General features: G+C 32.7%; 1 protein-coding gene across 1 annotated transcript in view; it reads left to right on the forward strand.

Annotated features, from left to right (window-relative positions):
• LOC102801357 (BAI1-associated protein 3-like) overlaps positions 1–24,333 on the forward strand; it is a 185,491-nt gene that overhangs the window by 91,850 nt on the left and 69,308 nt on the right. Inside the window, exon 2 of the mRNA XM_085502869.1 lies at positions 11,843–11,930. Within this exon, the coding sequence (XP_085358995.1) occupies positions 11,843–11,930 (88 nt within the window). The remainder of the gene's footprint in view (positions 1–11,842; positions 11,931–24,333) is intronic.

A 24,333-nucleotide genomic window follows, 5' to 3' on the forward strand; every position in this document is an offset into this window, starting at 1 on the left:
GGAAATGTACACACACAGACACACACACACACAAAACGACAAAAGTGATTATAAGGGCAATCCTAGCGGAGCGGATCGCCAACAAAAGTGATTATAAGGGCAATCCTAGTGGAGCGGATCGCCAATAAATAATTTGGGGACAATTGCATGTGTTCCGATTTACATAATATGTCATAATGCAAGGAATTGATATAGGGTCAAAGATGATTCATTATGGGTTGCCTCCTGCTTACATATTGATATTAGTATTGATATAATACAAATTTGCAACACATGCACGTCATGTCCTTGTATGATAACATTTTATTTGAAACAGATAACATATGCAATATAAAAACACTATCTTTATTTTGATGTTATATATTATTTATGTTTTTTGATCAAGTTTGCTTTTTTGCATAAACATTGCTTTGCTGCATAAAAGTTGTAAATTTAAGTACGTACTGTAAAATACTTTATTTTAGCTTGAATTCATTTTTGATAAGAACACATTTTTGCTGTTTTGTATGAAGTTTTTAATATTTTTCATTGAGTTTTTTTGAGTTGAATGTAAAATATAGGAAAAATGGGTTTAATTTTCACTGATTCATTCCTTCAGTGAAAGTAGTGAAAATAAATTGCAAATAAATCACTTTACAGTATCATTTCTACTTTTTTTCATTTCATGAAAATCTTGCTTGTCATTGTCAGAAATTTTGATTATGACATGTAAATTCATTGACTACTGAAAAAGTGAGAAAATTGATTCTCAAAGTGTTCTGAGTGCTGTAACATTCTATTGTCACAGTTAAAAAATCCTTGCAATTTGTTGATCTAAGATTGTTCGTGAGAATGAAAAATTCATGAGCATCTCTGTGACTTGATTCCTAATCTCAAAGCAACACTGCCATATATATATATATGCCGACTGTGCATCACAATAATGTTTACATATTGGTAAAAGTCAGTTTTTGGAGATCTGCTAAAAGACAGTTGTGCTTTTACAGTCAAACCAGTAAATTCAAACAACTGTCAAAATTATGCTTGATCATCATAGTTGAAGGATTTTGTGATGATAAATATGGTTGTGTTCTCCAACATTGGGCAATGATTTTATTTTAAACTGTGTATAAAACAACGCGTAGTGAGTGTGATGTAGATAAAGACCAACCAGAGACCAGAATAACAATAGAACCGTATAATATAATCATGTACAATTATGTTACTTTACGAATAGAATAGAACATTTATTGCTATCATATGCCATATTAGAGGTTTTGATGAAAAGTACAATAAAGTAATAAATTCTGAAGACATAAAAAGTAACCAACACTAACAATACAAATAAAACCTAAACAAGATGCTCAAATTTCTAAACATTTCACTTCTACTTTAATGTTCTCATTTATTAAAACAGTCACATCATTTATAATGTTTTCATCCCTTTTGCTTAAAACATTAATTTATATATTAATAACTCTCAATTGTTTTTGTTGTCTTGAGTAATATGTTGTGTTTTCTGAACAAACTTTCTCATTCCATAGTGTATACCTGACATGACAGCAAGAAATTAACTGTACAAAATTCTATGATAATCCCTGGTTTGCAAATTGTTGTCTCATACAGAATTTAACCTGCTTTAATTATACCTCTTACAATGTAGTAATCAGTTATAATGGAGAATATATATATGATAACTCTATCAAATTTCTGTGGCTAAAAAGTCTCTTTATTCAAAAGGGCTCTTTAGTTACCGTACCCAAATTCAGTCATGGAGACAATGGCTAACAATTCAAAGAGTTAATTTCTGTTCAAAAAACAACTTTGTATATATATTTTTTTTTAAGACACAGGAGTCTCATTAAGAGCCGGCCGCCGGCCATATACAAGCCCAAATTGGCCGACTACTTTCAGCCCCCCTGACGCACTGCCGAGAGCCTTTTTATTTATTTTTGGCCTGTTACAGAATGATGTCCTGCTATTAAATGCATTTGTGAAACCCCTGTAAGACATTTTATATTCTACATCAGGAGCAATAATTAATAGAAACCCCAGTTTTTTTATAGAATAATGTGTTCCATGATTTACTATATGAGTTAATGCACAGACAGTTTGAGCTGTGAATGATTTCCTGTAGCAAACAGAATTCTGTTCCGGTTAATGGCAAGACATGGCTATTTGGTGCACGACAACAATCAACATTATATCTAGATATATCAATGCTTGACTAAATGGAGCAGCAGGGACGGATTTAGAGGGGGGCCGAAGGGGCCGCGCCCCCTTTTTTACCCCCCGCAAGGACTTCGCACCATCGGCACTCGCGAACTAGGTCTTTGGCCAACTTACACCCCTCCCCCCATTCCAGAATCCTAGTTCCGCTCCTGAGCAGAGTATTTATGGGAAAACAGCTATATTATATATGTATGACTCTTGCAACTATCAGATCTATATACAGTCTTTGGGGAGATATAATTCATATTTGTCAAAAACTATTAGTAATGACATAAACATTTGCCATGAAAGATTATTGCCGCGCATGTCTTGCAGCAAAATACAATGATCATGTTAAAGGTTTGCCGTGCATGCCTTGGAGTAAAATACAGAGATCAAGTTAAGGGTTTACCATTGGAAACTTGGGATGAGAAAAAAATGCATAGAAAAATAAACTCCTACAGGGGCATTGACAAAAACAAAATGTATACATATAAAAAGAAATTTTAAATGTGTTTATTAAGTGGAAAGACCACATTAACTGGGAGATAACAATCAAATCTAGTTCAAATCTATGTGAAAGAAAAGAAATAGTTTGCACCATCTCCGCAACCCAAATTTATAAATGGTTGACCCCTTCAGTGCCATTTTGTTTTTGGAATATTTTAGGAAATCTTGTTATTTCTTTTTTATTATATTATTCCTATCTTTTCTTATTCTCTCTGTGAGTGCTACATCTATCCTTGTATTTTACATAATATGGTCATTATCCTGAGTCAGTTTTGATATATACAGCCAATAGTTATAAAAACATCGGTAAAGTCTGTTCAAATAATTAGCCAGAAATGTTTTCATTCAAAATGCATTTTGCTAAATAACTTCCTGTTGATAGGAGCTTGAGAGTTACTCTGTCATCATCCTGCCTGAATTTCTACAAAATTAGCTGCTTTCTAATTGAGATAATACTGTATCTGGTGTATGGTTGTTTGGTGTTTATTGGAAGTCTATTCATCATTATTTTCGGAGGATAATATTTTTTCTTTACAAATCCACGGTAATTATCATTATTTGAGATCTAATGTCATGGTAACTAACTATGACATCCTGGGTGTATTGGATAAGCTACTCTAGTGCAGCAACAATGCATCTTAGCCTCCCAATTAGCTTAATATGTATATGCTGTGTAATGTTATGTAACAAGTATGGTATTATTACGTGTGAGTATGAATCAGTCTAGTAATTAGCTGTTTTTACTTTGCTTTCCATCACTCCCCTAAGTGTGAAAGTGTGAAAACAATTTAAAAAAAAAAAAGTATTATTTTGACAACCAGATGGCGCTGCAGGGAGACAAAACGTTTGACTACTGTGAGTGCTTAAGGCTATAAATAGAATTGTTTTTTCTCAGTGTGTATTCAATTTTTTTTATTTTTTACATACATACCTTGATATAACTTTAAATATTCTTAGCTTTTCTAAGCTTCACACACAAATTAAGTGTTACAATTGTTTGTATAAATTTAGGAATTACAATAAATCGTTTTACTCAATAACTTTCATTTAGAGAGTAATATTGTGTGTATATATTTAGCGTGGGTACTGCGTACTGTTCACCTGATTACTCAATCTCCATAATTGTTTTAAGGTTCCACCTCTACAGCCAGTGGGTGACCATATAAAGTTGATTATCGGTAGCTGATAATTTGAATATGCAAATTTTCTGAACATTGGATACCATTTTCTGCTTTTCTTTATATGCATTACATTAACTGATAGTTGTCATTGTGACAGAAGTGTGACTGTCCCTTTTTCCATGACATTGGTTAATGAGCAAAATTTTAGAAGGAAGTCCAGACTAATTGTGGAAAGTACATTATTGAGTAACTTGACTAACAAGATGGTTGTCCTTGGGTGGTGGCTTTCATGTAAACTGGTCAATAAGAGAAAGATACGATAAACTTTATCAAAATCATATAGAAAAACAATGACATTCTATTTTTGAAAAACAAAACAAAAAAACAATATTCTAGTAAGATAAAACTGTATATGATTTCAATAATTGTTTGATATTAGTTTAAATTTTATATTCTAATAATGTTTTAACATTTTGAGCACCAAAGTTAAATTCAAGTACCATCCACAAAATATTTCTGTATTTATAGTCTGCTTTTTTTCACTTAAAATGTTGTGAAAATTTCAAATATTTTGATTAAAAACTAGAAGCAATGACATTTTGTCTGTCTGGTTCAAAATTAAGATTGAATTCAGTGAAAATTACAGAAACTGAAAACAAAATTAGCCTAATTTTGAACGAAAAAAAAATGTCTTTCAAAGGGTTAATGTAATGAAAATATGAAAAATGTGATAATACAGATATTTAAAGTGTGTTCACTTTTTAGTCTTATAATGTAGTTTATAGAACCCTTGTGATAAATATGACAGCAAGTTGTCAGAAAGCTTTTAGAGTTTGACATATGAGATGTCTACAACTGATGAGAATATACATTTAATCGTTCGAGTAGTTAACTTCAAAAACGGGAAACTAGGACTAGATCTTCAGAGCTGTGCACACAGTGTCTGTTTACATGTAGATTCACTGAGACATTAGTAGTGCTACTTATAACACTGTTTTGACATCAGTCTGCAGTAACATAATTCAGTTCCTTTGATTATTTTGCAAGCATCTGTGTAAATCAATTGTACAAGCTGAGTACAAGCTGATGGGAATCATCATTGGCGGCCGCCATAGTGTTTCCTGCACTCTAATCCAAAATACTTCATCGCATGTTTCTTTCAGTAACCATGTAAATGTAAAAAGATGAATACACCTTAGACGTAAATGGCAGCTGAGATCTTGTTGAGAGTGAGAGAGCCATAACACTTGTTTTTTCCTCTCACACAGTGCTCTATTTTCTCCTGTCACCATGTCAACTGTTTCTTTCAACTATGTAACCATGGTATTTTTAACAGTGGAAATGATAACAGGAGAAAACGGAACATTATTTGAGGGGCTAAATAATTCTTGTAGATCTCTCACTTTCAGCAACCATTTGTTTGCGTCTAAGGTCTATAACTCTTTTATTAACAAACATGTTTTAAATAATGCCCACTAAAACATTGCTTTATCCATGATAATATGGAAGATAAATGAATAAAAATAAGTTTACTGAAGTTATTTTCTAATGTATAGTTATTATGGTATTAAAATATAAGTATTACACTCCAGAGTGCAAGTTTCCATTATGAAGTCTGATGTGGCGTAATCACTTCACTACAGATGTGAAGTTTTTATTTTTCTTCTTCTTTATTCATACTGGTATGAACTTTGACCTCCCAGGTATGATAGTAATTACTTTTAAAACTATTAGAGGATGATGTGTACTCAGGTGTATGAGTAGTCTTAAAAAAAGAGACATACTTCTATTCTAAGGAGGGCTGTATGTCTAACAATTAATTTTCTGTTCTTGTTCCTAACTGAAATCCATAGGCTACTGAGATTCATCACAAATTATGAATTCTGGGTTCTGATTTTGCCTTACCCCATTTTAAAAATGTAAATAGATAACTGATAATTGAATTTAGTTATTGATTATACTTTTTTTATTAACTCATTTGATGAATTAATATCTCATCTGTACTAGTTATGCACAAATGCTTAGGTAAACACCAGTTCAATTTGCATAATAGCAAAGTTTTGGGTTGCTTAATTACCATGTACATTAAGGTAGCTGATTGACGTTGATTCAACACAAATATGCAATTTTAAGCTGGTACTTTGATATACAAGCTTCAATTTTGCTGATTCTGTTATGTAGGTATTGATGTTACCTTTAAAAATTTACAAAATATTCATAAATTATGAAAAACCTGTTTTTTATTCACACAGAATAAAGCTAAACATATAATTTATGATGTTGTGGTTTTCATACATGTTTTTATAATACATCTTTGGGGTACAACGTTTATGTATATTTGTGTAATTATGAAAACCTGAGACAAACTGACTCGACTGGCCATTCTGTCGTGACCCAAGCGAAGTAACATTGAAACCAAGAAATTTGTGGAGTAAGTCTGTTACATATTGTATTCTCATGTGATACCAAAAAGGGTCTTCAGGCTCAGTATTAGAAATTAAAACATGCAACAAATTTTGCTAGAAATGCAGCTTAATGGCTCTTAATTTCATCAGATCCATACATTGACATTCAAAATATGAAGCACTTAGTGTTTAGTAAGCAGGGTGGTAACAATTTATATTAACCCGTCACTGGTAGCATAGTGATTGTCGCATCAGACTTATGATCCATGATTGGTAGACCCAAGTTCAAATCCTCCCTGAGGCTGAACATCAAAAGTGTCAACCCCTACCCTGGGTGAGTGCGCCACAGACTCAATGGGAAGGCCAATTCCACTGGCCGAGATTCATTCACTAAGATTCATTCACTAACAAATGCGACTTTGGGGGAACCTTGGTTAAGGTTCGCAGGTACTTGTGTTCGACCAAGCCTGGTTGACGCCAGGATAGCGCATTAAAATTGCCATTTCACAGAGAGATGGCCACACAGCCCTGTCATGTAGTCCCAAACATGAATATGACTTCTGTGTCAGCACTAGCATTTGCAATTTGCACCTACAAAAAAAACGTTATGAGAGACAACAGTGACATTCAATGTCTGTAACTGTCACCTGGCACAAAAACATTTTAAAAAAACACATTCATAACACACTGACTAGTGATATGTGTATTTCAACATCCTGTGAGTTGCACTGTGGGTTAACTTTACAGAAAAAACATAAGATATATAGTATATATCGGTATATGCTTTATTACATGTACTAAAAATGTTATCATGAAACTATATTTAGATGTGTTTACTACAGTGTGACTGTAGACTTGAAGTTTACTGTTGAGATTTGTCTCTGAATCATTAACTACAAGTGGTACTTGTCATAACTTTAACCTTCACCAGTCAGTAAGTAGTTGCAGGTATCCCGCTAATCAGACTTGTGTACAACAATCAGTTCAGATCTTTCACCAATTTGTGATCTGTTGAATTGTTACTGAGAATGTTCAAATGCAAAGCTCAGCAGGTGGTTCTCAATGTGATACAAACTCGGAGAAAGTCATTAGGAACTTGGCATGAGAAAGACAGACCATCTCAAATCTTGCAAACTAGGAGGTATTTATACTTGTAAGTTTAATCTCACTATACCTATTTTGATAATAATTTAAATGGCTTTTTTGTGTGCTACAATAAATCTACATTTAGTTCAGTGTAGATGATTTTAAGCAGCTTAACTTTGAGTTTAAAGTCTTTTGTTGTACATGGTTTAACTCTTTGAACATTGTAATATTTGCTGCTAATGTTTTTGGTTAATTTTTCTATATTTTCTCTGTTAATTTGAGGCCTGATTTGCACAGGACTTATTTGTGAACAAATATGGAAACAATTATGCACGCTCTATACATATGAGTCTGATTGCTTATTATTATTAAAGCTTATATTTTAATCTTTCTTAAAACTATAAATTTATAAGACCTAAGAAAGATCTCCCGCAGAGAAGTTAGTGTGGAAGGGAATGCAAGTAATACTAGTGTTCATATATTTATTTAGTTATTTATCATATAGAGAATGCCAATAGGGATCCCTGTGGTGTTATTGGATATACAGTCTTCAATATTTCATCACAATACTCATGATAGATAACAAAAATGCCAGATGTTATTTTTCAGAATTAATCAATGTTTGAAGGAATTTGATAGATTTTTATATTTTATTTACAATGAAAGAACTATCAACAGCTAGCAGGGATATGAGGGTGGTTTAATGTTTTACGAGTTGGTCTGTATCTCTTAGGAGTGTGTGACGTGGTATTTGATTGAGTTGGCAGAATAAAATATGAATGTTTGTGGCTATTACTGCATATGATGTGTGTATTATAACCTCTATGGCCTTTTAAGCACCATGTTTTCTTCTTCCAAAATTTTTATGAAACATTCTGTCTTTCTAATTTAAAAAAAATATTTTTATTGATAATTTTAATATTTTTGGGGGAAAATATAAACAAATTGTGGATTTTATTTTTGTGAAAGGTGACTTTGTTAAGGTAGATGCCTACTCATAAATTAAAAAACCCAGAATTTATTCATTTTGCAATAAATTGTACGCCAACGCAGTATAAGGATATTGACCAAAAAAAAGATGGGGGTCACCAGCCTTTTTTGCGAGAAATTGATGGTTGTATTTAGTTGAAAGTCGCCATTTTGACACTATCATAACACTTTTATCACAGGTTCCTATGGCAGAGATAGTATGTAATAACTCAAAATCTAGCCTGGTGACATAGGCTGAAAAAAAATATATTCTTAATGATGGAGTACTTTTTGTTGTTCTGAATTATTTAAAAATTCTGGGTTTTAAAAAGTGTCAAAAAATGCAATTTTTCTTTAACATTGTGTTCTATGGGATTGTTCTGAAAATAACAATTTTCAAGAAATATTAGGACAGGTTTCTCAAAAAGCATAACTGTAACACACAAAATAATGCTATTTCATTGTACCATGAGACATTAGCTCATGTGATTTATGACCAATTTTGTCAAAAATTATGACTAGGCTTTACCTTAAAGGGTTAATGTCACAAAGAATATAATTTCAGGACTTCAGCAAGCAACATAGGATCCATACCAGTTCTATGTGTTCTATGGGATTGTTCTGAAAATAACAATTTTCAAGAAATATTAGGACAGGTTTCTCAAAAAGCATAACTGTAACACACAAAATAATGCTATTTCATTGTACCATGAGACATTAGCTCATGTGATTTATGACCAATTTTGTCAAAAATTATGACTAGGCTTTACCTTAAAGGGTTAATGTCACAAAGAATATAATTTCAGGACTTCAGCAAGCAACATAGGATCCATACCAGTTCTATGTGTTCTATGGGATTGTTCTGAAAATAACAATTTTCAAGAAATATTAGGACAGGTTTCTCAAAAAGCATAACTGTAACACACAAAATAATGCTATTTCATTGTACCATGAGACATTAGCTCATGTGATTTATGACCAATTTTGTCAAAAATTATGACTAGGCTTTACCTTAAAGGGTTAATGTCACAAAGAATATAATTTCAGGACTTCAGCAAGCAACATAGGATCCATACCAGGGATAATTTAGGGAACAAGGCATAGAATAACTTTCTTCTTCATGAATGTTTTAAAGTCAACTTTGCCATCTTATCAGTGATAATTCTATTAATTATTGTATCTCATCTTTATCAAATTAAAGGCTATGAGATGAATGGATAGCACAATTAGTGGCTATGAAATGTGATGATCTTAGTAGTACTTGTGTAGTGCAATGATTCACAAGGCTCAAAATCAACGGTAGCCCAACAATTTTTTACTTGGGCTACGGAACTATTTTCCAAAATTAGTAGCCCACCTGGATACTAGAAATTTACAAAAATATTAGTACTTTGTTTTGAAAATAAAGCAATTGGTCTCCAAAACTATGGATGTCCTGCAGAAATTGAGCATAATGGCATGACACACTTTTCTTTATGGCTTTGAGTACCTTCTAAATTAGATCGACTACCAATAATTAACATGAGACAAACAGCTTTTAAGAATTGATAACATAGAAGACTTTCATTTCCAGTTAATTTTGAGTGCTGGTTCGTAATGAAACTTTATAATAAAAAGCATAAATTTTAAATTTCTTGTGTTTTACAATATACCATGAGTATAAATCTTATTTATCACCTTATCTGACTTTTTCCAAAAGCTGAATGTATACTTCAAACAAGGGAGGAGATAATAATAATTATTGATGCAATGGGAGAAATATTCATTATCTACGTAAGTGTCACAGAATTTGATCGAGTTATAAATAAAGTGAATTCAATTTGTTAGGCTTTTCAGGAAAATTTCTATTCATTATGTTCTGGTGACTAATATATATATGATCTAAAAAAAATACAAACAGAATGCTCAGCTCATGCAAAGGATACTGATACATTGAAGCAAGTGTTCAAAACACCATTATAATGAAGTTGCTCTCAACAGTGTCAATCAATTGGCAGGTTGTCAATCAGCTTGTCAAATGAAAACATCAACACTACAAAAATAATAATATGAACCCTAATGGCCTATGAGCATGATTCCTGAAACCATGCCAGCTCAAACTCATCAAAATGACTAAAAACGATTATTTTAAAGTGATCCAGCTAGTGAAAAATTGTTCACCTTTATTTAACATAGCCACCAAGAGGTACCAAATCATCTATAAAATTGTCAGCGCTTTGTAGCTCATTGTGGTTGATTTGTTATGTCATCGCTGATGGGCAATTTCATCCTTCATTGAATGAAATAACCCTACTGATTATTACAAAAACAAAACAAGAAAACTGCAGTAGAACTAAGCTGCAGAACTGCAGGTAAACGCTTTGTTGCATGTAGATTAAGCAAATGCAATAGAAGATTTTTACCATTAACTAAAAAGACTTGAAAACATTTCAATCCCCTATAACATATGCTATTGCAGACCATATCGTGAAACGTTACAGAAAATGTTTTGATCACAACTATTGGATGGACATGTCAAACCTGATTGCCAGGCGGCCAATGGAATTACATAAAACAGGGTTGGCTCATGAGAAATTCGCTCTGATATTATTATATATTCAGCATTCGCAAGGTGATGTTCAGGATCAATGTTTTCAAGCCACATTAGAATTTGATTTGACCCTATTAGATTCTAGAGATAGATTCACCTCACTTTGTCCGTCCATGTGGCTGGCTGTGTTTGTATCTTGGACATACCATGCCCAAATATGTTCAAACTTTACACATACATGTACATCACACATATGCACATGCACATTGTTATTCCTGGCTATTTTCTCTATTTTAGCCTTCATTTGGTTTCACCGCACATGAACAGCTTGTTTTTCAAATGTTTTTTTTTTATTTATCAAGTTGGTTCACATCCAGCCAATATATCATGCCACTCACACTCATTGGCCGTGCTGTGCTTGAATTAATGTCATATCACATATGGTTGAGGTGTATAAATGTGACATACCGGTATAGGCAAGACTGTTCGTTCATCTAGCTGAAAACTTAAGAATTAAAAACAAAATCTTACAAAACCTTCACGTCATCTCATAAAATTGTTGAATGAACCTTAGAGATTTGTTTTACCTTTAGGGTAGTCTGATATTGGATAACTGGTGATTTCTTTTATACATGTATTACAGGGCTTTTATGTGTTGCACATGACAGTGTGCACCAATTAAATTCAATATACAACACATGATTACATATATAGTGCAGTTGCATGATTATTAACTTTTCAACATAAGGATAAAAAACATCAATTTCCTGCCCATCCTTTTCATAAATCTTTTCAAATTGACTAAAAAAAGATTTACAATTGATTCAATATCTGTCTGTGAAAAAAAATACTTGTCTTGCAAAGGGCATATGCCTAGAAAACTAATTGAAGTAAAGCAAGTGAAGACCTGAGGCTGGAACATTATAGTGAATTATGGCCATTATGCTTAACTCACAGACGTCATAAGTATTCACCAAACAACATGCTTCCTGTTAAACTCATTGTTCTTCTTTTGTATCCACCATGCACAGGGTCCAGGAAGCCGATGGAAATTTCTTTGAAAGTTTCACAGCTCTGTCATGGAAACAAGAGAATCGAAGACTCAGGGCCTCTAATGAGGTGAGATTATATGTCTTTATTGTAGAGTATGAAATAATAGGTATCATTTCCCAGTTGATTTTATACAGCTGGCTGTTTCATCTTTTTCTTTCATTTTTTAAACATTAAGGACTTTGAAACACCTGAGTTTATAGACATGTATATTATTGGATCACATACAGGTTAGACCATGTAGACAGTCAAGTTTCCTTTTTCTGATCAGTAACTGTATTTGCATTCAGTGCAGTGATTACAATTCAGAGTAATGGTGTGGAACCTTTCCCTAGGCAATCATGATAAAACTTTAAAAGAATTAGGAGGTCGAAATGATAAATTTTAAGATTGGATGAACTGATTCTTTAATCATGCCCTGGTCCCTCTGATGTGTTTTTAGTCCCCGTTCAGACAAAATCAGAAAACGGGGACTAATGGATTGACTTGTGTGTGTCTGTGTGCGTACACCTGTCCATCCTTATCCAGCCATATCTCACACATGCTTGGGCTGATCAAACTTCACACATACATCAATATTACATTGGACATATGCACATGGATTAGTTTCATGATCAGATTAAAGATGGTTGAATGGCTGCTATTTTAATGCCAAACATGTATCAAAATCACACATTTTCACTATACCAAGACCAGATCATAGTTGTGTATGGACGAATTTGGTTTAAACTTGGTATACGTACACTGAAAACAATGGGTCCTTGATGCTTGTCATTTAATTTTTTCGGATTGAGTTTAAAATGGGCGACTGGTGGCCATTTTGTTTCAAAGAATGCAGTTCTGCTTCCATATATCCGACATACTTATGTCGATCGAGTTCAAATATCATACATATATCAGACATCATATCGGACAAACATGATGATGAGAGCGGAGCTGTTCATATAGATGATTGTTCGTCTCTGTTTGTCCATCCATGAACAATTCTGTTTTAAACTTCTTGAAAACTGCTAGCTCAATTGTTTTGATACTTGGTATGTAGGTACCTTGGGTGCATGTCTGTCAGATTTGTTCATTTTGTGATGATATCTGCAATTCTTTAATTAAAATGTGCCAAGAGGGTGCTTGTTTTAGCAAATATTTTTGTCAATTTTCGACTTCTTGTTGAAAACTATACCTGCCCGATTGCTTTGATATGTTATATGTAAGTACTATGAGATTTGTTCATTTCGTGATGATATCATCAATTCTAATCATCTTAAGGCAATTTGAGCCGAATTCAAATTCTACATTACTGAGTATTTCATTGCACATATATGCAATGCATTATGGGAAACAACCTCCCATTGTATATCATGGAAAACTTTTATCACCCTGGAAACTCACTATATTAATTATCCTGTACTTCCCCGATCGTGAGCCCCTTTCTGTGTATAAGCCCACCCTTCTATCTTTCTATCGAGTTGAGGTCATTCCTGATTATAAGCCCAGGGTGTTTTTACCAGGCTTTGACGACATTTATTAAAATATTCATGTAAAAAGTGTTTTTCATTGCATAAAAACATGCTTAGTACGGTAGTTTGGTTTATGAAACCTGGTCATTAGACATCGTTTTACTTTTCAGAATAATCTTGTTCATTGAGACTATCGTGGCCTGTTGGCGTCCATGAAAGGTGTTTAAATACTTCCTCTACACTCAGTTTACCTTAAGAAAATTGCGAATCACCAGTTTTTAGGGGGGACAAATTGTAATCTTTCGTCAAAATCAGTGCTAACAGATCACATTTTAACACCACGGAAATTCACTTCCACAAAACATCCCTCAATGAAGATAATGATACAAATCTTGCCTTTGACTGTTTTGGCCCATTTTTATATCGTACATTCAGACTGTATGTACTGGTAAATCGTATTGTAATAGAATGTGTGTATTTTTATGAACATGTTTTTTTCTTCATTGTAAAAGTGTTGTGAAAATCAATGACAACTTATTTTCTTTGGGATGTCTGATATTTAGGTTATAAAAGATGATTTTGAAAAAAGTACTATTTGGACTATGTCAATTTCAATTGCTTGTTCATTTATATATTTTATGAGGTCAAGATTAGGACATCCACTTTTCCAGGATTCAAATTTTGTCCATGCAGAGACCACCATGTGAATTGTGCTTTGACTAAAATTAAAGCGGTAAGGTTGTGCGGGGATTGAGTCCCAAGCACGATAACAACACACGCTAAAAACGAAAAGGCTTATGGGTAGACGTTTGTTTGTAAACAATGACACGCTATGGCCAACTGACGCATGCGCAGGTGAAGACTCCCCCGCTTATAATTCGGTCTCCGTCCGTCCGTGTGTCCGTGCATCCGTCCGGAGTCATATCTCAGAATCCCTTGGACCGATTCTGTTCATTCTTTGCATGTGCCTAGTACTTTATGTGGGACATATGCACATGCAGTGGTTTAGCGATTCGATTCAAAATGGCCGACTGGCAGCCATCTTGTTTTTTGAAAATGTTGTATTTTGGACATGCTTTGTCAGTTTTCATTCAAACTTGGTACATAGATTATACATGTTAGGATACATGTCCATGATGATTATTTCACAATTGGATCAAAGATGGCCGACTGGCAGCCATCTTGTTTTTTGAAATTGTCGTATTTTGGACATGCTTTGTCAGTTTTCATTCAAATTTAGTACATAGATCATACATGTTAGGATACATGTCCCCGACCGTCTGTGAGTTCCTGAGTTTGTCTGTCTGACCGTCTGTGTGTCCGTCTGTCCGTGTGTCATCCAACGTCATATTTCAGAATCCTGTGGACCGATTCCGTTCATTCTTTGCATGTGCCTAGTACCTTATGTGGGACATATGCACATGCAGTGGTTTAGCGATTCAATTCAAAATGGCCGACTGGCAGCCATCTTGTTTTTTGAAAATGTTGTATTTTGAACATGCTTTATCAGTTTTCATTCAAATTTAGTACATAGATCATACATGTTAGGATACATGTCCCCGACCGTCTGTGAGTTCCTGAGTTTGTCTGTCCGACCGTCTGTGTGTCCGTCTGTCCGTGTGTCATCCAACGTCATATTTCAGAATCCTGTGGACTGATTCCGTTCATTCTTTGCATGTGCCTAGTACCTTATGAGGGACATATGCACATGCAGTGGTTTAGCGATTCAATTCAAAATGGCCGACTGGCAGCCATCTTGTTTTTTGAAAATGTTGTATTTTGGACATGCTTTGTCAGTTGTCATTCAAACTTGGTACATAGATTATACATGTTAGGATACATGTCCATGACGATTTATTTTGCAATTGGATCAAAGATGGTCGACTGGCAGGCATCTTGTTTTTGTTTTTTTATGCAGTATCTTGGACGTGCTCTGTAAGTTTTCATTCAAATTTGGCACATACATGTACATTATACATGTTAGGATGCATATCCATGACAATTCGTTTCAAAATCTGGTCAAGGATGGCCGATTGACAGCCATCTGACTTTTTGACCTTACTACTATATTTCCACAATTTATGTACCATTTTCATTCGTATTTGGCACATACATCATACATATCAGTGTGTTTCATAATCAGATCAAAGATGGCTGAATAACGACTGTTTTTATTTTGGCCATATTACTATGACACGAAACACGTGTTTTGATGTAAATAAACAATCTGTTGTATATGCCACTTGGAACTCAAGTTTCAAGGACATGCTCGCGACAATCCCTCCGCTTTAATATGACGAGCACAAAGAGAACTTAACAAGGACTGTGTCATTTTCAATGACTTGTTTCTCTGGATCTCAGCATGGTCAAGAAACTATCATTCAGGTCAAGAAAGTCACTCATAAATAAATGTTTGAATTGCCTAGGACTGTATCACTTAGGTTTTGTAGCTCAAATGTCATTGCCCAAAGATTTTACTTTTCATATTTGATCTATTAAAAGGTTCTGAGCTTATAGTGCTTAAATGCATTATTTTGGTAGATCTTTCTAGGCTAGTTATTAATATTATACATCTGGCAGTGACAAAATTATTATAGAACTTAACCTTGCAAATCATTTTCTTTTCTATACTGGAAAGCAAGATCGATATTTTGACTCAAGATTTAAAGTGATTTGAAGGTAAATTTGTTTTGAGCCTCACGGTGGCATCTTTAATTAAAATATAGTTCTGCAATTGCATACTTTGCACAAATGCTAGTTCATAAAACATTCTTTTTTTGCAAAAAATGACTGCTATCGGTGGACATGTGGACCTCTCTCAGATTTGTTCATTTCGTGATAATACCTTTAATTCTCTAATTTTAGTGAATATTTTTGGTAAAAAGTGATATTTTCGACTTCTTGTTAAAAACCGCAAGTCTTATTGCATTGATACTATACATATAGGTACCTCAGGTAAACCTCTCTTCAATTTGTTCATTTCGTGATGATATCTTCAATTATCTAATTTTGATGAATATTTTTGTCATTTTTGGTAAAAAGTGTTATTTTTGAATTCTTGCTGATACTATGCATATTGTTCATTTTCTAAAGATATCTTCAGTTCTTTAATTGAAATGTGTCTTGCTAACAGCGGAGCTATCTCAGCCGACAGGCTGCTTGTTTTGTTTTTTTATTATGTTAACAAATTGGGAAATTGAATATTCTATTGCTAAGCTACTCTTATTTTTGGCATGTCATGCCATTTTGATAAAAATGTTTTTTCCTCCCAAAAAATAGGTTGAGATATACCCCTGTATGCCTATATAAAATTCTGATTTATTGTGGTACCTTAATTCTGATCATTGAATAATATTTTTTGAGTTTTGTTAAAAGAGTTTAGGGTTTTATATGACATTACAAGTATGCTGTCATGCTGCATATATTGTTCACCTACCCCATAAGTCATGCAGATAACAAGGGATGATGAGAGCTCGTCAACAGGAACTGGAGGATTAATAAAGTATATTTGTGTATTAAATGCCATATTTAAATAGTGCATGTATAAGTCTTGATGTTCATGTTCTGTTTATACAATTGATGGAAAAGCATCAGTGGCGAGTCCTTCAAGGCTCATTATGTCATTAAAAGATTTTTTTTATCTCTATGTCATTTATGCATGCTCTCACGAAAAAATCACTGATCTGACATTTAACGTCCAACATTTAATAAATCACTAACTTTGTTAATTGGCCAGACCTTGCATCTCACATTGTAATGGAAAACTATTCATGCTATGCATGTTTTATTTAAAGTGTTAAAAAGCACTGACATCAAAGAAATTTTTTGTCCTTTTGTCATTTTGCAATTTGATTTTTTGACTTGATACTGAAATATTTTGTTGCATTAGTAATAACTATGATTATATATGTACATATATGTACATAGTCTTATGTCTTATGTAGTGATACATGTGGTTAGTATTAAAGTCTTCTAATAAGAATATGAAAACAATTAACCAATAGTTAATGTGCAATTTACTCAATAAAAAATTAGGCCAAAATTGAATACAGGCTTTTCTTTTCTTTTTTGTGCAAAACAAATTAAATATAAGTTGTTGATAATTACGATGTGTAATAATATGTACCGGTATAACCATGAATTTCAAGGGTGGAGTTTGAAGTATTGGGGTTTATGAATATTAGAGGGCTTGCAAAAAATTATATGATATGCTTTCCCAGCACTGCTTAATTCTGGCTTGTGATTGGTCCACTGGATCTAATGATTCATGATTGGTTAAGGATCTTGGTATTGAACACCAGTGTGTTCAGATAAATGTGCCATACAATCAATAAACATTTATGTCGAAGCCGACTATTTGCTGAGAATCATTGGGTTATTTTTTATGATGGAATATACTTTAATTCGATCTCGCAATGTTTACATATTAAATTTGGGATTTTTATTAGTGTTTTAGCTGAAAATGTTAATATGATCGATAACAATCTAGCCTTAAATTCAAGGGATATTTGTCAACCATACAATATTTCTCAATATTTTTTAATTTGACAAACAAATTAAACAAAGCAAAATGCTTGAGGTTTCAACAAAAGCAAGTTTCATGTCACAGTTTTTATTTTTAAGTCATAATACTGCACTTTACATTGTGCAATACTGGCTGCAATATGACTTTCATTTTGTGAAGCATGACCCAACTATTTCGTTGCATGCAAATTTCAATCTTCATCAATATTGTCACTAAAGACAAATAGACCTATATATTTTCTAATAGCTTATAGACTCACTAATGTAGTGTTTCTTTAGGACTCCTATAAGACAGCTAGTTTCTAAATACTGTGTAATACTTTATTTTTGCTTGGAATTTATTTTCGCTATTTTCCCTGAAGGGATGATTCCGTGAAAATAAAATCCAGCGAACATACCTTTTTTCCTATATTTCACATTAAACTCATCAAAAATCAGTGAAAATAAATTCCAAGCAAAACGCCCAAAAAGCCTTTTCAGCGAAAATTAATTCCAGCAAAAATAAAGTATTCCACAGTAATAGGAATCATAAAAGATTCTAATAGTATTCTTATAGGAATACTAAAATAGTACTTGTTCATGATTTTAAAGATAAAATCTAAATAAATTTATAAGACCCAATTACTACTACTATACTATTGTCCTATCTGGCAAACAAATCCTACGTTAAATATATATATATGAAAAGTTTTGACAATCCTAAAGGAATCCTTTAGGATAGTCCTATTAGATAAGAATTTGCATAATAACCAATAGCGAGTTTTGGAACCAAATGAAAGACACAAACTACCCGTAGAATGCCTGTAATTTCATTAAAAAAAATTATTTCTTGAGAAAAGAAGCCAAAATACTAAAGGATCCTATAAGAATATTCTTATATAATCCTATAGGAATCCTATAAGATTTTTGTGAGGGATTGCATGAATACTGTTATGAAAATAAAAGTTGCTCACTTTTCTGCAAATTGATAACATAGATAAGACATTATGCTATAAACTATTTAATATTTATTAATGATGTTAAAGTTAATGATTTAATATTTTTTGTGTAAAAGTTGCTGAATATTTCAATATATTTATAAACTTATTATTGTCATGCATCTGCTACATTTTCAAATTTTATTCAAGCAAACAATGCATTTTACATATTATGGCACATGGTTCAAAGATATATTTTTGAAATTTTCCCTTGAAAAAAATAAACCCCAAAAAACAGTATATTAATAAAAATAGAAATCTTTATTTTGACAATTAAAGCAATATTTATTTAAGATAAAGCTTCCTTTATATATATTGTAACCTTTGACCAGTAAAGTTACATTTTTAAAACAATCCCCAGAAAGTTCAAAATGTCATCTCTTTTCCTGTTTTTTTTCTTTCTATTACTTTAATTTATTTACTATGTCTTCAATGACCTTTGTATATGAGATTATCAATTATGAAAATGAATGAATATTGATGTCAGTCTGCCAATAAATAGATAAGTACGTCATTCACACCAGGTTCGTCAATCGTTGCTTGAATTCAATATTATCTGGAGGTGTTATTATACACCTGTATTGTACAAATACATCCAAGGTTGAGAATGCATGATTTGCATAGAAATGAATTCATGAATGAAAATTAAGTGTTTTATTATATTCACCATCTCAAAAAATTTTTGTTTAACCCTCTGAATGTCAATCAACTTTTGGTTCAATATTACAAATAAACCATATATATTTTTCTATACTAATTTTGATCAAACATGTAGGAAGTGGGGAAAACTTTGGCAGGAAGAATTATGTTGCACAAAGGGTTTGAGCAAATAATGTGACCAAACGGGAAATTAGTAATCAGAAATCAACTGTCCAAAATAGAATCATGAAAGATAGCAGGATTGCAACTTTAATTCAAAACTGTTCGCAGTGATAGAATTGCAGTGATTGATCAATGATCACGAGCTGGAGTTGATATGACCGCGTCGTCTTCAGTGTGCACTGTTTCCGCCTTGTGAAGGGATTTTGCAAATTATGCAATAAGTCAATGTTATTGTTTGCGTTCAGACTTTTATCTCAAATACAAAGTGTACAGTTTCCCGTTATACAAGTAGTTTTTCTTAATTTTTTTAAAAAAAAGGTATTCTAGATGTGTTTCAGTTTTAATTTTGATAAAATTATGAGCCCAATAACTTTACAAAAGTAATAACTCTTCATTAACAAAAAAAGCAAAATTCACGAAAAAAACTTCTTAACATATGATGTAACAGTGCAGCATATATGAAAGTGCGCAAACTGCTAAAAATCAGTCCTATAACTTTTAGGCGAATGAACCTGTAAACACAAAAAGATAAACGTTGACATGAAATTATAAGTTTTTCATTGTGTTAGGGAGCCTTACTTTCTAGGGTTCATTATGATTTTAGCTGTCATTACTGCAGTAAACAAGGATGACCATCAGTCAGTGCTTCAACAATAAAATGATAGGAAACAAAATTGGAATCTAATAATTAACCTCTTTGTAGCATTGACTGTTTCAGAGAAAAATAATCCTTGTATTCAGCAGGCACATTGGAAATAATTATAATGGAAAACAATTAGTAGAAATAATAATTCTGAACAATTAATTGAAAATAGTGGATCCTGGTTATAAATAATGTGCAACTGTCAATTAGTGTTTGGGATTTGATAGGAAATTCATATCTACAATAATTCAATCATTTCAAAATTGCAGGTTCTAAAATCTATTTGAAGTGATAAATCCAAATTTATTCCATTATTCCTTTTTTATTGCTATTATTAATTCAATAATCTATAGAAGTTGAACTGTAGAATTCTGAATAACTTTATTGTACATATTTTAATCTGATCCAGGGTTTATGTGTTCATTGTCAAGAGGACTTTGCTTTTGATCGGATACACTGATTATAAATATGAAAATTTTCCATGGGGATCAACTTAATGGAATTATTCCATTATTATTACATGTATTTGCTATTATAATCTGTCAAGCATTTTCACCTAGTTATAAAATCTTATATAAAATTGTATTCGCAGTCTCCATAAATTCTCTGCTTAGTACTCCCAGGTGACTCTGAAGCTTGTTTGTTGCTTATGGGATGAAAGTAATCCCTACACCTCGAACCTTTTGTTTTCGTAAAACAATTTGAACATGCATAAAAGGATCGTACAACATTTTGTCTAATTATGTTCTAATTATTTGCCATATTCTAGATGTAAAACAGCAAATTGGGTAGTTGTTTGAGGCATAATTGTCTAGTATCAGCAATTTGTATGAAACATTCGGATTCATGCAAATAACAGAAATATTAATAACTGTCCAAGATCCTTGTGAATTGAAAGTGTGAAAGCTAAAGGTGTTACACTTGAGAGTTAGAAATTTAGATATAGTGTGATCTTCTGAAATAAGCAGCATTGCATTAAAAAGTCATGTTTCCTAATGATCCATTGGTATCATGAACTCATCCAGAGGTGTAAATGGGGGAACCATGTGACTGTTACATTCATTCTACATGTATACAAAACAAATGGGGACAGCATTTCTCATTGAAAAACACGTTTTTCTGGTTTTAACTTAGACAAAGTGTCTGCTCCTGAGAATTAATGAGGTTTTTATCATCTTTGAAGCATCTGTTATCAAAGCAAAATGTCTTTGTTTGAGGATCAGACTTTGATCTAGACTGATGACATTCATGTTGCACGTCAATCAATTGTAGGATGACTATATTTTTGCCATCTGAAATAACACATTGTATTTCCTATCGAGGAGGCCGGAGATCAAGGTTTCATTTTTTATGTCATGTACATTTTAAAAAGTCATGTAGATTTCCCACAAATTACTGTGACTGTATTTTTTACAAACTGGAGAGACGTGAGTGGGTATAATTAAGTGGGAATAAATATAGTCCTGTCGAAAACTATATACTGCAAGATACATGTAAGTGATACTGGGTTGCTAAAAAATAAAGAAAAAAAGTAATTGTGATTTAATTTCTGGAACTACAAAGGTGCTAATGTGCTAATTAGTTCCCATCATGATCATACGAAGTCCGAAATAGAAACTTTACGTTTTAGGTTCCATCTGTCCATTGGTCTAGCGTCATTTTTCAGAGAAGACGTGTCTATTTTGCTCAAAGCTGGTCTTTTCATTTGAACATGTTACCAACTGTTTCTTGGGTGCTTGGGCCAATTTAATTATTATTATAATAAGATTAAAGGCTCATCCACAGTTGTAATTTGAATGTGGACAAAACCATTCAAACAGCATAGCATCATTTTCAGCCATATCTATAGCCATAATTGAATTTTTCTCCTGAACATAATGTGGGATTCATGAGCAAAGTGGAAAATTAAAAAAACAAATTAAGTGTATAATGTATATGATTTCCTTAATGTTGTTTTTACTACCCAGCATCCATTGTCCAGGAACATACTTGTAGGCTTGTTGGGATTGGGATTGCATCATATTCAGCCATAACTACAGCCATAATTGAATTTTCTGAACATAATATTGTAGGTTTCATGAGCAAAGTGGAAAATTAAAAAACCAAATTAAGTGTATAATGTACATGATTTCCTTAATGTTGTTTTTACTACCCAGCATCTATTGTCCAGGAACATACATGTAGGCTTGTTGGTGAGTCAAAACAAACACTGCTAAGAATATTCCATGGATTACTGCAATGTTGCAAAGGAAATTGATAATGATCGAAATAGCATTTTCAGTTTATTTTAGCGCCAACTGTAATGTCAGTATCATTTGGTTGATTGCCTATTTCAAACACAATGGTTTGTTTTTTATTTTTATATATTTGTTCAATGATGGATGTGATCGTGTTTTACATTTACTTTGGGAGCTTTCATAATGTACTGTAATGCATTCAAAATTGTAAATAGAATAGACTCCTGCTTTTAATTTGAATATGCTGCTCTTTCATTTTATCATGAATATATTTGATGTATATTTGTTCTATTTATGGCATATGCTACTATTATCAATCATATCATATGTACTAGGTGTTCATCATCATGATAAATTGAAGATGCTGAGTTGTTCTATGTGGTCATTTTTGTAAATCAATGTCCGTAACTCCGACAATTTAGCATCTCGATAAAATTTATATTTAATGAAAATATCACTTGGTTGTGTATGAATGCAAATTGAACTTAATTTCAGTCATGTTACAAAAAATGCTTGCTATTTGGATTACTGGTAAATACTTTTTGTTTTTGAAATTTCATAATTATTGTTAGCATATATGAGTTATGTACAAGGTACATGTTTTGTGAACATTGGCCATTAGTTCTGCCCAAACTCAATACACACATAATTGACTATACATGTTGTACTTCAATGAATGAACATCGTCGATCAGTCCTGCCCAAACTGTATACTTAAGATATACCAGTATATAATTGACTATATTTCAATGAATGAACATCGTCAATCAGTCCTGCCCAAACTGTATACTGTAAGATATACCAGTATATAATTGACTATATTTCAATGAATGAACATCGTCGATCAGTCCAGCCCAAACTGTATACTGTAAGATATACCAGTATATAATTGACTATATTTCAATGAATGAACATCGTCGATCAATCCTGCCCAAACTGTATACTGTAAGATATACCAGTATATAATTGACTATATTTCAATGAATGAACATTGTCGATCAGTCCTGCCCAAACTGTATACTGTAAGATATACCAGTATATGATTGACTATATTTCAATGAATGAACATCGTCAATCAGTCCTGCCCAAACTGTATACTTAAGATATACCAGTATATAATTGACTATATTTCAATGAATGAACATCGTCGATCAGTCCTGCCCAAACTGTATACTGTAAGATATACCAGTATATAATTGACTATATTTCAATGAATGAACATCGTCGATCAGTCCTGACCAAACTGTATACTGTAAGATATACCAGTATATGATTAACTATATTTTAATGAATGAACATTGTCGATCAGTCCTGCCCAAACTGTATACTGTAAGATATACCAGTATATAATTGACTATATTTCAATGAATGAACATCGTCGATCAATCCTGCCCAAACTGTATACTGTAAGATATACCAGTATATAATTGACTATATTTCAATGAATGAACATTGTTGATCAGTCCTGCCCAAACTGTATACTGTAAGATATACCAGTATATGATTGACTATATTTCAATGAATGAACATCGTTGATCAGTCCTGCCCAAACTGTATACTGTAAGATATACCAGTATATGATTAACTATATTTCAATGAATGAACATCGTCGATCAGTCCTGCCCAAACTGTATACTTAAGATACACCAGTATATAATTAACTATATTTCAATGAATGAACATCGTCGATCAGTCCTGCCCAAACTGTATACTGTAAGATATACCAGTATATGATTAACTATATTTCAATGAATGAACATCGTCGATCAGTCCTGCCCAAACTGTATACTTAAGATACACCAGTATATAATTAACT

Source organism: Saccoglossus kowalevskii, chromosome 8 (assembly GCF_978046115.1).
Source record: "Saccoglossus kowalevskii chromosome 8, keSacKowa6.1, whole genome shotgun sequence".
In the NCBI taxonomy this organism is placed as follows: domain Eukaryota; kingdom Metazoa; phylum Hemichordata; class Enteropneusta; family Harrimaniidae; genus Saccoglossus; species Saccoglossus kowalevskii.